This window comes from Acipenser ruthenus, chromosome 2 (genome assembly GCF_902713425.1).
Source record: "Acipenser ruthenus chromosome 2, fAciRut3.2 maternal haplotype, whole genome shotgun sequence".
NCBI classification, from domain to species: domain Eukaryota; kingdom Metazoa; phylum Chordata; class Actinopteri; order Acipenseriformes; family Acipenseridae; genus Acipenser; species Acipenser ruthenus.
In genome coordinates this window covers 19,784,064-19,798,684 of record NC_081190.1, presented here as the reverse complement: position 1 = coordinate 19,798,684, position 14,621 = coordinate 19,784,064, and the positions used below count along the sequence as shown (strand labels likewise).

Here is a 14,621-nt window from a genome sequence, read left to right as displayed (position 1 = left end):
GGAAAAACATACCAGTTGAGTTATGTGCTCATCAAATTCAAGTAGGGTGACACATATCCCCAAGGGCCCAAGCTTAAACCAAGTGGCTACATTCTAGCAATTGTCAATGTTTACTACTCCACCCCCCCCCCCCCCCCCCATCAAAAAAAAACATTAGCTGGTATTGCTGGTTTGCTAATTGTTTTGAATAGTAAACACAGACTGTCAGGGTAGCAGTCTCATTATACATCCTGTATTTGAGAACAGCATCCAGTGTGGACACTGCTGCCTCCTCTGCGGAAGAAGGATGCCAACAATGAGTGCCAATGCAAATGACCTTTTGATAGCAGAGCTCCTCAAACATTATTTGGCCAATTCTCAGTTCTCAGGCTCATAGGCTCCCACCAGAAAAGGAGAGGAGATAACTTTAATATATCAGTGCCCTCGGGGTTTGGCATAGTGACAGAGCTCTAGTTCAGAAGCTGAAGCAAGGTGTATGCTCCATCTATAAGAAAAAGGCTGTCCTCGGACAGTCTGCCAGCCACCAGGGAAGGTGCTCCCTGCTATTGTCAAGAGAGATGTGTATCACGGGCATGTGTGACACGAGGGCACAATGGGGTTAAGGGGGTGGCAATCATTCTGTCTTGTTGCACAGAGCACACAGATTGCTGCTCCTTGCTGCAGTTGCCATTATTTCCTGGTGTTCAATACCAATGCTGTCTCAAAGGCGGTTTAAGGATATTGGTTTGTATATGAAATTTATAAGTTCTCTTCAAAGCAGTTCTCTACATTAAATATTTACAGCACTGAGCTCATGCACTGATTGCATTTCATCTTCTTCTGCAATTATGGATTAAACTAACTTGATCAGTATGCATCTTCATCAGTACCGGGTATAAAACAAAAACACCATTCAAATTCCATTAGTGTGTATTGTTTATTTATTTGTTTATTTGTTTATTTATTTATTTAGGTTTAAGAGGCAGGATTTTCAAAAACAGTGTTATTGTATCGAACTCATGTTATAGTAACGAGAGCTTTAGTAGCAAGTGATGCTGTGAAATTGAGTCGATGAGGTCATTAATGAACGCATTTCTCATTAAAAGGCTTCATTGTTAGAGGTCACCTTCATCACGTCCTGTCTCAACAATTAGATACGGGGAACTCGTTAATCAAAATGCATGTTAACGAGATCAAGAAAAATGAATGGAAGCATAATTAGCTGTTATGGAAACTACTAGCGTACAGGGAGGCGCCTCTCCCACCATCGAGCAGCAGCCAAATGGAAATAAAAAATAATGGGAATATCTATGTTGTGTATAATTTGTAAACTTCATTTAAACTTGTGCATTTTGTCATGCAGAATGTACATTTATTTAGAACACTTCACATATTAAATGCTGATTTACGATTATCTGGCGTGTGGGTAAAAATCGGACTGCACAGATTAAAAACAAAATAATAATTAAACCCCATTAGTCATTTACCCACATTCGGGGGGATATTTTGCCACAGTTTACTATATACAAATCTGTTAATGTGCATTTTGCAATCTTTTTTTGGTTAAAAAGAAAAAAAAAATCAGTAAGCCATCTATGTATATTGGTTGGAATTTATTCATATGAATCTACTTTTGTATGTATTTTAGTGTTTATAATTGTAGACTATAAATACAGAACATTTCACATGCCGTTGGTGTTTGTAGTTGTTAGTTATTACACATGTATACCATGTATGTAACACTTCATTATATATGTATTAAGCTTTTACAATTACGATAGAACTCCCTACCCAATACACAATTTGTTTATAATTAATTGTTTGGTGAATTCCTCTAATCATGCATTTTCTAGTGTTACTCTTTGCTCGCCTCCGCGATAAATAAACTCAACATGATTAGATAGAAGTAGCCACCGAACACTTGCAGTATTATAAGAACATTTTATATGCATACAAACCTGTGAAGGTGAAAGTGTACACTGTACATAAAGTGCGGGGAGAGTCAGACAACATTACGAATTATGTTTAGGCAAAATCAATGTCAATGATCTCGAGCACATTCCCAGTGCATCGCTGTGTGTCCTTGACGCCTGCTTTTTGTTCTTGTGTGGATAAGACACAGGTATTAAAAGCCAAGGACACATTGCAAATCCGCAATCACCTAAGGAAACTTTGTTGTAATATCTAATATGCCATTTTCTATACCAAAATTTCAGTTGTATAATTCATATAAAATCGACAGTAGATGTCAGCTGTCATATAATGTACATATGCAGAATTCAAATAGGCTACAGTTGCACTGATAATTTCTTGGTAGTAACATTACACTGGGTGCAAATAACGGTATATCATTTTAGCAATACAACAAACGTTCCGTAAGGTTACACATGGTTAAAAGAAGTGAGTAAATCTCATTCATAACCACAAGTATAGAAAAGGCAAAACAAATTTCATAACTACAAGAATGAACCCCGGTCACAGCTGCGGTCTGTTAAATGTTGTTTCAAGGTGAGTTATATACTCTTTCTTTAATTAAAACCCTCTTTTTCCAAGTGTGAATTAAATCCTGATAAATTATGACAATTAACACTGATTTGCTTTTAAATTCTCACGCAAACAAAATAAATAGTTGCAAGAAGATATCAACATTATTTCTTAAATCAACATAATTTCGGAAATCACATTAGGGCAATTATTTAATAACGAAACAGGCACAACGGCTGCTTGAAATTGCCAAAATCAACGCTACGTACCGATTTCTTGATTAACACTGGAGTTATCATTTATGAACTTTTGAAAATCCTGCCCAAAGTGTCTTGTTTATTGGTTTGTTCCAGCATTTCTCAGAGCAGCCTAATTACAAAATACAAAGGCTTTTGTACATACTGCTAACTTTAGAATGGATTTTCTAATGATGTACTTTATATTCTGGTGCAGGAAAATGCAAGACTTTGAAAGTTAAAGGGTATAATGTGCTAGTTAAATATTTGTCTACCCTGGACTTTTCTTACAGCCTTCATGATCAGAATGAAAAAGACAGAATGGGAGAAACCATTTTCCAACAATAGGCAAGGTTTCTTTTTTCATTCAGGTGGTGGTAAGATCCGTCCAAGTCAGCTTTAATATATAGTAAAACCTTCTCAACTTCAACAGTGACCTGAATTGGTTTTAAAGTAATCATATTCTTGTACATTTGCCACCACCACCACTTCTTCAACTGCTAACATCACATAAACCATTTGATATGCAGACTACATATTTTCAATGATATGGAAACTTCTCGGGAGGAATGTAGTGGTACCCTTCACTTTGACCTCTGTGACTTGTGACTTCTTGGTTTTTGTTTCTTAAAGACGAAACAATTTGAGTTATTGGCTTCATACTTTGTGCACAATAGTATGCTATAATTTGGACTGGTTAGTTCGAGGGTATCAAAACAAGAAAAATTGACCCTTTTGTAATAGTAATTTTCACAGCTCAAGTTCCCATATCTTTGAGATGATGGCTTCATAAGTGCTAAATGGGTTGGTGACCTTATCCTTGACAGAGCTATATTCTATTATTCTGTAATGTTGTATTACTGCTCAAGTAAAGATGAAACCTTTGTTTGAACCTGTGGCCGTATTAATGAAACCGGCTAGACTATTTTTCAAATATACATTTTACTTCATGTTTTTTTTCAATTAGAGATGTCACATTATGCTTTGTTTTTGTTATATTGTCTGCTGATGAAGGGTGAAAAAGACTGGTCTGTAGACTCCCTGCTCTTACTTGTTTGATGATGATGCACCGTTCTGTCATGATATATGGACTGTTTGTAATACAGAGTGAGAGAAGCTTAAAAAAAGAATGTATGCATAGGCTTCTGCACTGGCATTGTCATCTCAAGTGTTTGTCTCTGATAGGACAGTGTAGGATAAAAGCTTTCTCTATAATTCACAATAGGAACTAGTGCAAAATGGTTTACCTCCTACTGTTCCAAATTCTTCTTTGTGATGCAGCCCAAGGTACTGAAACTAGTTGCTTTTTTGTTTTTCTGTTTCACAATTTTTCTTCATATAAATGCTTTATTTACATCTGCAATCATCAAATGTGATCAATTCTAAACAGTTTTGTCTTGGCCTTATACCTTTGACTCACATGCCTTGTATATTGTGCTTACACAGCTCCTGGTTCATAATTAACAGTGAAAGTCCTAAGGCTAAGCTATAAAATGTTACAGTCCTAAGCTACTTGTAAAACATAGTATGATACCTGTGACTTCCTCTGTTATTTAAAGCCTTTATATATATATATATATATATATATATATATATATATATATATATATATATATATATATATAGATAGATAGATAGATAGATAGATAGATAGATAGATATATACTGTATCAAATGTACTTATGTTTATGACTAACTAATGCTTATTACTGCATTATATTTTATATCACAAACTTGTTGTTACTGTGATGCTTAGATTGCTTACAAATGTGAGTATTCATTTGGTATCGCTGCTTGAGCTAATGTTTCTGCAGATGTTTCACAGACCTCAATTAGCACTAGCAGAGTAGTGGTTAGGGCTCTGGACAGCAGTGTGGAGTAGTGGATAGGGCTCTGGACTCTTGACCAGAGGGTCGTGGTTCAATCCCAGGTGGGGGACACTGCCGCTGTACCCTTGAGCAAGGTACTTTACCTGGATTGCTCCAATAAAAACCCAACTGTATAAATGGGTAATTGTATGTAAAAAAAAATAAAATAAAAAATAATGTGATATCTGTATAATGTAATATCTTGTAACAATTGTAAGTCGCCCTCGATAAGGGCGTCTGCTAAGAAATAAATAATAATAACCGTGCAGCCTAGAAGATATTCAAATAAAACAGATAAGCCTGTGATAACGTGGCATGACATCCTTGCAAACCAGAGATGTAAATGTCTTTTTTGTTTTGTTTATTTGTCTTTTTTTTTTTTTACACAAACCTATATTTTATAGGTCTTCAGCTACTGTAACTCCTATTTCTTTCAAAGGAGAAAACAAAAAATGTGTGCTCATTTCAAAATAGAAAAATATTTTCACAATGACATAGCAGAAATGACCTTTATAGACTGCTTTACAGTTTTATCAGAAGTTACTGTTACAGTATTATGATTATTTCACTATTTCATTATTTTTCTGTGTGTTTCTGCAACAGTTTAGATTTCTCTGAAGTGGAAATGATTGTCTTGTTAATTACTGTTAATGTGCTCTGAGGTTCAAAAAGGTCAAGAAGTGAACTACTGTTTTACCAGCACTTTAATAAGTATTTTTGTATCTGAAATGCTGTGTTAACACAAATTACATCATGTGTTTTTTGCATTTATTTAGTATATCAAAATACTCTATGTGTGTTGCAACCCAATACATTTCCTATAGTTTACATGGTCTGATTCCATCTAGACCATGGGAGGTAGTTTGAACTACAACACATTAAGTGATTACATACCAGAAGCAGCAGCAACCTTTCATCTGTAGTGTTGTCTTTGAAGTATCAGCATATCCAAAAGTATGCACATACTTTGTGGGAGCAGCGATGCTAGTGCTATGAAGAGGAAAAAGGATTTTAAAAACTCCTTTAATTCTTTTTTTTTGAAATACAAGGCAATGGGAAGGATATGATGTGAGCAGAGGTTACAAGTAACTTGATAGAGTTAAAGTGTTATGCAGTATATGTGGTGCGTGTTTATCTCTATTTTCCTGACTGCTTTCTGCCTGTATTAGCAGTCTCCTTTATTTCATAATCCAAAAATGTCTCAGTAAATGGGGAAAAGCAATAGCAAATTGGGATCAGTTGTAGCTATTAAAAAGTTGCCACAGGGTGCTAGTGGACTGTACTTGAAAAGTCCTTTCGATTGTTTGCACTATATATATACAGCAGCTGAAGTTACCTTTATGGAAAAGTAGGTTAGTTCCCTGCTGAGCACCAGTGTAAGAAACTGGGTTAGCTGCTGCAAAAGAAATGAATACATAAAAAAGTAAGGCGCCAGCTGGAGGGACACCTTTGTCAGTCCTATTACTCATCCTCAGCAGTGGCAGGTATTGTAACACTACCTTATTAAGCTAACTGACCTGTTTTTTTTTTTATCTCCCCCCAACAGAAAAATCTATAAGCCTTATAATGGACGACCACAGTGGCTCCAACAACAGCCCCCAGTCAGGCAGGGCGAGGCAGAATGTCATTAAGTGTGGGTGGCTAAGAAAGCAAGGGGGCTTTGTCAAGACTTGGCACACACGCTGGTTTGTTCTCAAGGGGGACCAGCTTTATTATTACAAAGATGAAGATGAAACTAAAGCACTGGTAAGTAGGCCGTAAAAAAAAAAAAAAAAGCTTGCATACAATGTTGTACAGTGTCATGATCTCAGAGTTCAAAACCGTAGGCATCGCTATAGCAGCAAGAAATGGGGCTGGGGTAAAGGGAAGTACTACTGTATTCACTATGTGTAACACTAAGTTGTGTTTAAAGTTTTGTTTTATACCCTTTGCCCTATATTTCCTCAGTGTGTCTCATGCCCCATCCATAGGAGATTTAACAGAGGCAGAGCTAAATCCCATCCCAGTTTAAACCAGTGGTGCACAGCAAGGTCCACTCTAGCTCATACAGTTGTTACAACCATAGCTTTAATTACTAATTAAACTGCTTACTGTACACCTCTTCTCATGTATTAATGTGTTAAATATTTAACTGATAACCTCTAGCCTTAGTTACTTAATTAAACCACTTACTGTACACCTCTGTTCATGTATTAATTTGTTAATTATTGTATTGATAACCTCTAAATCCTGATGTGGAATGGTCCCCGTGGACCGAGTTGTTCTCCCGTGGTTTAAACTATTAAAAAAAAAAAAAAGATTCATGAACTGTCAGTTGTATTTTTAGCACACAGGGCCAAATATACAATTTTAAAAAATCTGCAGATCTGCTACTTGTTAAATGATTATGTCTGTAATATAGGCCATAACATTTTTATATATATATATATAAAATCGAAAGCTCAGGGCATTAATGCCATATACTTTCCAAAGACATCACTTATATAACATAGAACAAGACTGAAGAAACCAAACACCAATAGCATACTGTACGCTGTGTAATTGGTTTCTTTTTGTTTTTTGACTCTATTTATTTATAATTCACCCCAAAAGGCACTTTATTGCAAGCATTTAAGTCATTTTCAGTAGAAGTCCATTGTCTGAAATGAACAATATGTTGTTTGACGTCCAACTGCTTTGTTAAAAGCTTGAGCTGAGTGGGCAGTTTTTGGAAAGAGTGTTTCCGTCCCCAGGTGCTGAAAGCTACACATCTGTTTTGATTGTGCTAAGATTAGCCCCATAGAACTGATTGGGAAATGACTTCTTCCATATGTGAAGGGAATATACATTTAACAGGAATTGTACGTATATCAATCTATCCCTTTACCACAAAAGATGTGCCTTTCAAAGAACAGTTGAATTCTTTACACAAACATTTCAAATTGTACTTGTTATTTTTGTATATATTTTAAGATGGAGTGATTTATAATTATGTCTGGAAGCAGGGGTTAAATTGTGCCGATCCGGTACCTTTCTGTCTGACAGGCGAGTATTATACAGTTTACAAATGATGAACCGTAATGCAAAAAAGTACTATATACATAACAATGAAAACCTGCTTTCCTGTTCCATGAATTGTATGACAAAAGTGTACTGTAACGATATATTTTAGAATGTGACCTCTAAGGGTAAGGAAACTTCTGTAAATCAAGCTTAGTACATTAGGTCTATAAACAAAAATGCTAACCCTCTTCCTTAATTCTAAGATTTGGTACCTTTTTGTTTACAAATTAACCCCTGGATGGAAGAATAGTTGTTGCTGAACATACAGCAGTATCAAAGATACTAGAGGCAAAGAGCTTGAGACCTGCGGAAATATAAAGACAGCAAATATGATGAAGACTATTCTTTATATAGTAAAACATTTTTACCATAAATTGTATGCTTTTAAATAAGTGCTTTTAAATCTCTGTGTAAGTTGTAACTAATGGAGTATTGACAAACAAGATACTAGATACTCTGAGCCGTGGCACAATTGGCACATTCCCTAATCTTCTCATCGTTCACCCGACCTTCCTGTAATGCCTTGGCTTGGCAGCACTTTGATCTGGAGGAGTGTAGCCAGGATACCTCTTGTGGCTGCTGTATCTAACTTTAAAGTATCTGCGATGTTGCTGTTGGATTCCTGTAGCGCTGCATGCTGCGCCAGTTGGTTCACAGAACTTCAAAGCGTACAGTCGTGTAAATGTTGCTTGATTATTTTCCTGCAAATAGACAGTGCGCATGTTAAGTAGAGCAAGCACGCATGAGACTTTTCAGTGATTAAACATTACTTCAGATCCGATGATGTTTCCTGTTGTGCAGTGCGGCTTCTCAAGATTTTAAACCCAGTTTGCCTAAACAACACGAGCTTCAGCCTGTCTGGAGTCTTGTTTATGGAAAATAAGACACAGTTAAAAAGTTCTTCCTCAGTATAACATCAGTCAGTGATTTGCATGAATCAGAATACTTATTCACTGTCAGTCATAAATGAGATTGCAGCCAGGAATAAGTGTGGAAGATGCCATTGTAACAAAGCTGGAAGAAAACATTTGTGTTGCAACTAGGTTGGTGTTTACTTTGAGACTAGTTTTACTTTCAAGATGTCATAAACAAGCTTTTAAAAACATTTTCTTACCATTCATTTGCTTTGCAATATTCTCACAACTCCTTAATCTTTAATAAGCTCAGTTTTGCTACCACACTACTGTAAGGTAGACTTAAGTATCCGAGTCCTCTGTATGCTGTATTATCTTGGCTAGCTAAACATTGGATTCAAATATAAGTGGAAGGTTAGATTTGCAATTGTGGTGAATATGTACTCTGTATGTATGAAATGGGCTTGGATAAGGATAGGGAACATTCGCTGTGGTCAGCTGGGAACTGCTCCTTAGCCCTCAATCAAGTGACTTCACAGTGTGTTTGACAGGATATCGGTCATTAGGAGAAGGTCGAGTAATGTGCAGGCATGCTGACCCTTCCAAGACTTGCTGGCATAATCACTGATGGTGATATTAAAAAGGCGTCACTCCCTCAAACTTCCTCCTCTTTCCACCTAACACAGCACATTCAACATTCACTGATGCATGCTGTCTGTTTTCATTAGAAGTGCCAGTAGATGGAATTTGCAATGCAACAAATATATATATATGGTGAAAGTGGGGCAGTACTTCTTTATAAACACTTCTGCGGATATATACAGGAGTCACATTACAGGCAACGAGTACCCCTTATTAAAATATCAGAAAGTAAATGTCATACGACTGTATTAACATATACAACTAATGTCCAACACAAAAAATACAATTATCGGATGTCAGTATCCAAAGTTAGAGCAGACACAAATCATTCATGTAGAATTCTTTCCAGATTGTGACGATGAGAGAACACTGTATCTGTATGATTGAGGGAGAATCAAAATGATGAATATACAGTATCTAACTTTCTGGCCCTGCAGTGGGAACTCAGGGGGAAAGCCTTATGAGTCGAAAATCTTGTTTAAGCATATCAAATTCATTTAAATGAGAAGAAAAATATTGGTGCATTGAAAGAGTTCCGATCCACTTAACATGACTACATTTTAGCATTCGTGTTATATGCATTTGGTGTTCAAAATAATGGCTGTTATCTTAACATCACCCTTTAAAGAGTCTCGCATGACTCATTGACCTTTATCATCCTGCACTGGAGGAAGAGCTGCATCACCATGTATAAGGATAAAAAGAATGCGTGAATTGAAACGATATCCAGTGCTATGTTAGTAATTACCATAAAAATCGTTTTATAGGTCGCACTGGCATAAAAGTCGCTCCCCCCTTTTTGAGACTTCACTTTTAGGAAAAAACGTATTTTAAAATACTTTTTTTACAATTCATTTTTTTTCTTACATGCTCAACACCGATAAAGATATACAGGTTTAGTGTTGAAATAACCTTTGTTTGCAACATTTTATTCCATTAATAATTGTACAGTGTTTTTTTTTCATTTTTAGTTAAACTGCTAGAAACTATTCAGTTTTTCAAAATTTCTAAAATTCAAAATAATTAACAGAGCATAAAATCAAGTTATACATCCCACATTACATCTGTATTAACCTACAGGTATTTTATTTTAGCTTATCAAGTACCCAAACAAGTTCAAGAACATATGATCTTTGCTTTACTGAACATTTCTTTCCAAAACCATACTTAGACAATAGTTCCCGCTGCATTGGCTTTTACAAATTCGTTGTATGAATTCAAATTTAAAAGAAAAGTATTAAACAGTGCTGCTTGCATCAATTAAAAAAGCAACAACAACAACAAAAACACAATAAACTAAACAGTGCACCATCTAGTAACCAGTAAACAAAACATTTTAATGTTGTGTACGGTGCAGTACAATTGCATTCACTTTCCAGCTGTACAAATAGATTCATTTTGTTTTGTTAATCCGAACCATAACCATACACAATCTTTACAAGTGTACCGCTGCGTTGCACTGACATGTAGAACAAGTTACAGTATGTATTAAAGTCATTCAAAGTGCTCCATTCAAACAAAATGTTTTCTACATCAGGCCATAAACACTTTCCTCCTATCAGCTCCTTTTTCTTTCGCCATTTTAAGTTTGTCTTTGTTTCGTCTCCAGTGACGTACTGTTTTTTTTTTTTTTGGCAAATGGATTTCGGCAAATTCAACAAAGCGCAATTTCAAACCTGTTGAGTAGCATTTTCGTTATTTTTCTGACTGTCCTACATCATCCAGTCTCAGCGTCACCTGCATTATTATAGCATTGCAGTTACAATGAACTCAGCTTTCTAACCAATAGCTGTTTGCTACGGATCCCAGTTCAGTTTGAATGTTGACAAATCAATGGTGGGAATAAGGAAATTCATAGAGACTGACAGCTATTGTGTTAACACTAAGTGAAGCAATGTACAGTAGCTGTGATGTTTTCCACAGGAGTTCAGTCAAGAGTCTGAAAGCTTGCGTTTAACATTCAAAATGACTAAGAGTATTGAGAGTAACAAATTAAAACTTTTAATTAGAACAGTGGTTTTGTGTTTCTACCTAGTAACATGACCTGAATGCCGTAGATCCTGAAGAAATAAATCGGGTTGTTGACAGTTAAGTTTGTGTGAGTCATAACCGCGGCTGTAGTAATCCCATTGTGGCGCTGGTACAGTAGTTTAATATTAAGGGCCCCGCATAAATGCCTAGAAAATCGACTCATACAATGGTTTTCACGGGATGTCAAAGGAAATAATAGAGGTTTTGCAGATGATTGTAACTTCTACAATAAAAATGTATTTGTATATAGCTCCTTTCTCTCCATGACATCCCAGAGCGCTGTACAAAGTGTCACAAAGACGGCCGGAGTGGGTGGCGTCAGACCAGAAGCAGGAAGTAAATAAACAGAGAGATGTGGTTTGTTTAAGCTGAGCGCGTGATCGCGCTCAGCATTTAATAATAAACAGCACAGAAAATAAAAGGTTTGAAAACAGCACAAAAACAGGACACGGCACTGGTAGCCAAAATAAACAGACATACAAAACGACTAACACTAAACAAACGGTGCACGGACAGACAAACAAACACGGTGAGTACAAACACTTTACGTTTACGATTAATGATTTTAACTCTCCTCTCTCTCTCACCCGTTCTCCTCTTCCGAACACCTAACCCTGACTGACTAAAAATGTGCCTATTTATACTGTTGTGCTGGGATTCAATTACTAATTAATTATTCACTTGAATCCCAGCACGTGAATTAATTCTGTGCAACCCCGTGCTCACATATTACATTTAACCAGCACGTGAAGTGATTTGTGCTCTCCTCGTGCCTAAATACAAATCTACACTTTAAATACACGTGAAACACAGACCCGTTTATATCCCGTGTACCAATCTATACACCAACATTTACACACGCAACATACATACACAGAACACACAAATGCACACAGGGGCGGGGCACTTTGCCACATATACCCCCCCTTGTGCGCAGCACACATGGCCTCAACGGCCACCTCCCCCCTTAAATACCCAGCAGTCCAGGCCAAAGTCTTGGGCTGGGAAGGGAGGCTTCAGTGGGCCCATGTCTGGAAATGCTGTCAGCTCCCCTGCCGGTAGTGGCACGGCTGACAGCATGCTGGTCCCGTCCTGCAGCGAAAAAGCTGCGGGGGCAGGTGGTCCCCCGACCTCCCCCTTCTTCGTAGCCGGCAGCTCCCTCCTGTGGGGCTCCGGCCACAAGAACTCCTGCAGCGAAACTACTGCTGGGGAAAGTGGTCTCCAGACCTCGTCCCCCTTCTTCGTGGCCGGCAGCTCCCCTTTCTGGGGCTCCGGCCACCGTACTCCCTGTGGAGGTACGGGCAGCAGAGGCAGCTCCAGCTCCTCTGCTCCTGGCGGTGGTGGAGGCGGAGGCAGAGGCAGCTCCAGCTCCTCTGCTCCTGGCGGTGGTGGAGGCAGAGGCAGCTCCAGCTCCTCTGCTCCTGGCGGTGGTGGAGGCAGAGGCAGCTCCAGCTCCTCTGCTCCTGGAAGTGGCAGAGGCAGCTCCTGCTCCTCTGCTCCTGGCAGTGGTGGTGGCGGAGGCAGAGGCAGCTCCTGCTGCTCTGCTCCTGCCGGTGAAGATGGTGGAGGCAGAGGCAGCTCCTGCTGCTCTGCTCCTGGCGGTGGTGGAGGCAGAGGCAGCTCCTGCTCCTCTGCTCCTAGTGGAGGAAGCGGTGGAGGTGGCGGAGGCAGAGGCAGCTCCTCTGCTCCTGGCGGCGCTGGCTCCCTCCGCTGTGGCGGCTGGGCTGGTGCGCGCCGTGCTGCCTTCAGCCGCATGAATAGAGGCTGCTGGGGGACACCAGCCTCCTGCCCCTCTCCCCCCCAAAAATTTTCAGGGGGTTGGGCCTGTAACTCCTCCCCTTCCGGCTCTTGGGGCTGAACCAGCAGGCATTTTCCCTCTGCTGGTGGCTTGGGTCCCAGAGCTGTGGAAGCCCCGACTTGCCTCCCTTTGGGCTGTGGACGCACCGACTCCTCCCTTTTGGGCTGTGGACGCACCGACTCCTCCCTTTTGGGCTGTGGACGCACCGACTCCTCCCTTTTGGGCTGTGGACGCACCGACTCCCCCCTCTTGGGCTGTGGACGTTCGGGCTCCCCCCACTCAGGCGTAGGATGTTCGGGCTCCTCCCACTCAGGCGTAGGACGTTCGGGCTCCTCCCACTCAGGCGTAGGACGTTCGGGCTCCTCCCACTCAGGCGTAGGATGTTCGGGCTCCTTCCACTCAGGCGTAGGACGTTCAGGCTCCTTCCGCTTGGGCTGTGGACGCTCAACCAGCAGGCATTCACCCTCTGCTGGTGGAGATGGGGACAGCAGGTACTCACCCTCTGCTGGTGGAGATGGGGACAGCAGGTACTCCTCTGCTGGTGGTCCTGCTACCTGGGCTGCTGTTTCGTTTATGGTTGCCTCCAGGTAGTTGAGGACAAACTCCACACCCTCCTCCAAGGTGTTTGGGGTGTGTTCCTGCTGATATGCCTCCCATCTCTCACTGTCCATCATCCACAGGACCCGGACGACTATGGGCAGAGACTGGGCCTCCAGCCCAGCATTCTCCAGGAACCAGCCCCGCAGTTTGATGGCGTCTTCTGCCATTGACTTTTTTTTTTTTTTTTTTTTTTTAATCCAGACCCCTCCTGGTCTGACGCTTGGAGGCGCGGCACTTTGCCACAAAAGTTAAAAACAAAACAAGATAGCTCATATGTATAATACACTTCAGTTATAACCAATTATATAAAAGCACATTACATTTTTTTTTTCACTTTACGCTTAAAAGAATCCAATGTTTGAACCTGCCTAATGGTACCCGAAATAGAGTTCCACAACCAAGGCGCACAACAGCAAAAAAAATTAAGACGACTTTTTGGACCAACTAAAGGTTCTGCATTTTCTGATCTCAAAGAGCGACTAGGAATATACAGAGTTGGTAGTTCTTGGAGAGAGAATGGCCCTAATCCATGAAAGACCTTAGATGTTTAACTTTAAAATTAATTTGGTAGCTCACTGGTAACCAATGTAAGGACCTAAGCCCTGGAGTAATAAGTTGAGAAGAGACGAGTATGAGAAAGCAGTCTGGCAGCTGCATTGTAGACATGCTGAAGCCTCCAGTTCAAATGGTTCTACTGTAAAAACATTCAAGCTGTGCACATCATTTTAATTTTGTCTGGTCAATCTAAGGTTAAAAAAATATATGAGTAATCCAAGAATATGGATAATAGATTATGGGTGTTTCCTTTTAATAAATCCTTTTGTCAGCTTTATTTTCAGAAAAGCACCGGAAAGTACCTGTGGGTGGCCAGATCCTCAACCGCCCAAGTGGGAAAGCATTAAACTTGTCATCCAGCAGTATGAGGGCAGCAAGTCATAAAGAGATATTTAACAGTGCGGCTGGTTTGCATTGATAGTTAAACAGACTGTTTTGACGAAATATGTAATTCTCTGGAAGTGTTTCTTATGCTTATCTTATGATCTTTAGTATTGTATTGTCTGTGTTAAGGCTTTCTGGATGTCAGCCA

General features: G+C 39.5%; 1 protein-coding gene across 3 annotated transcripts in view; it reads left to right on the top strand.

Annotated features, from left to right (window-relative positions):
- The window catches only part of LOC117962676 (rho GTPase-activating protein 24-like), a 233,612-nt gene that overhangs the window by 93,158 nt on the left and 125,833 nt on the right, over nucleotides 1–14,621 (top strand). For all 3 annotated transcript variants that reach the window (XM_058991189.1, XM_058991195.1, XM_058991191.1), the window contains one exon: nucleotides 6,114–6,313. In XM_058991189.1, the coding sequence (XP_058847172.1) occupies nucleotides 6,114–6,313 (200 nt within the window). The remainder of the gene's footprint in view (nucleotides 1–6,113; nucleotides 6,314–14,621) is intronic.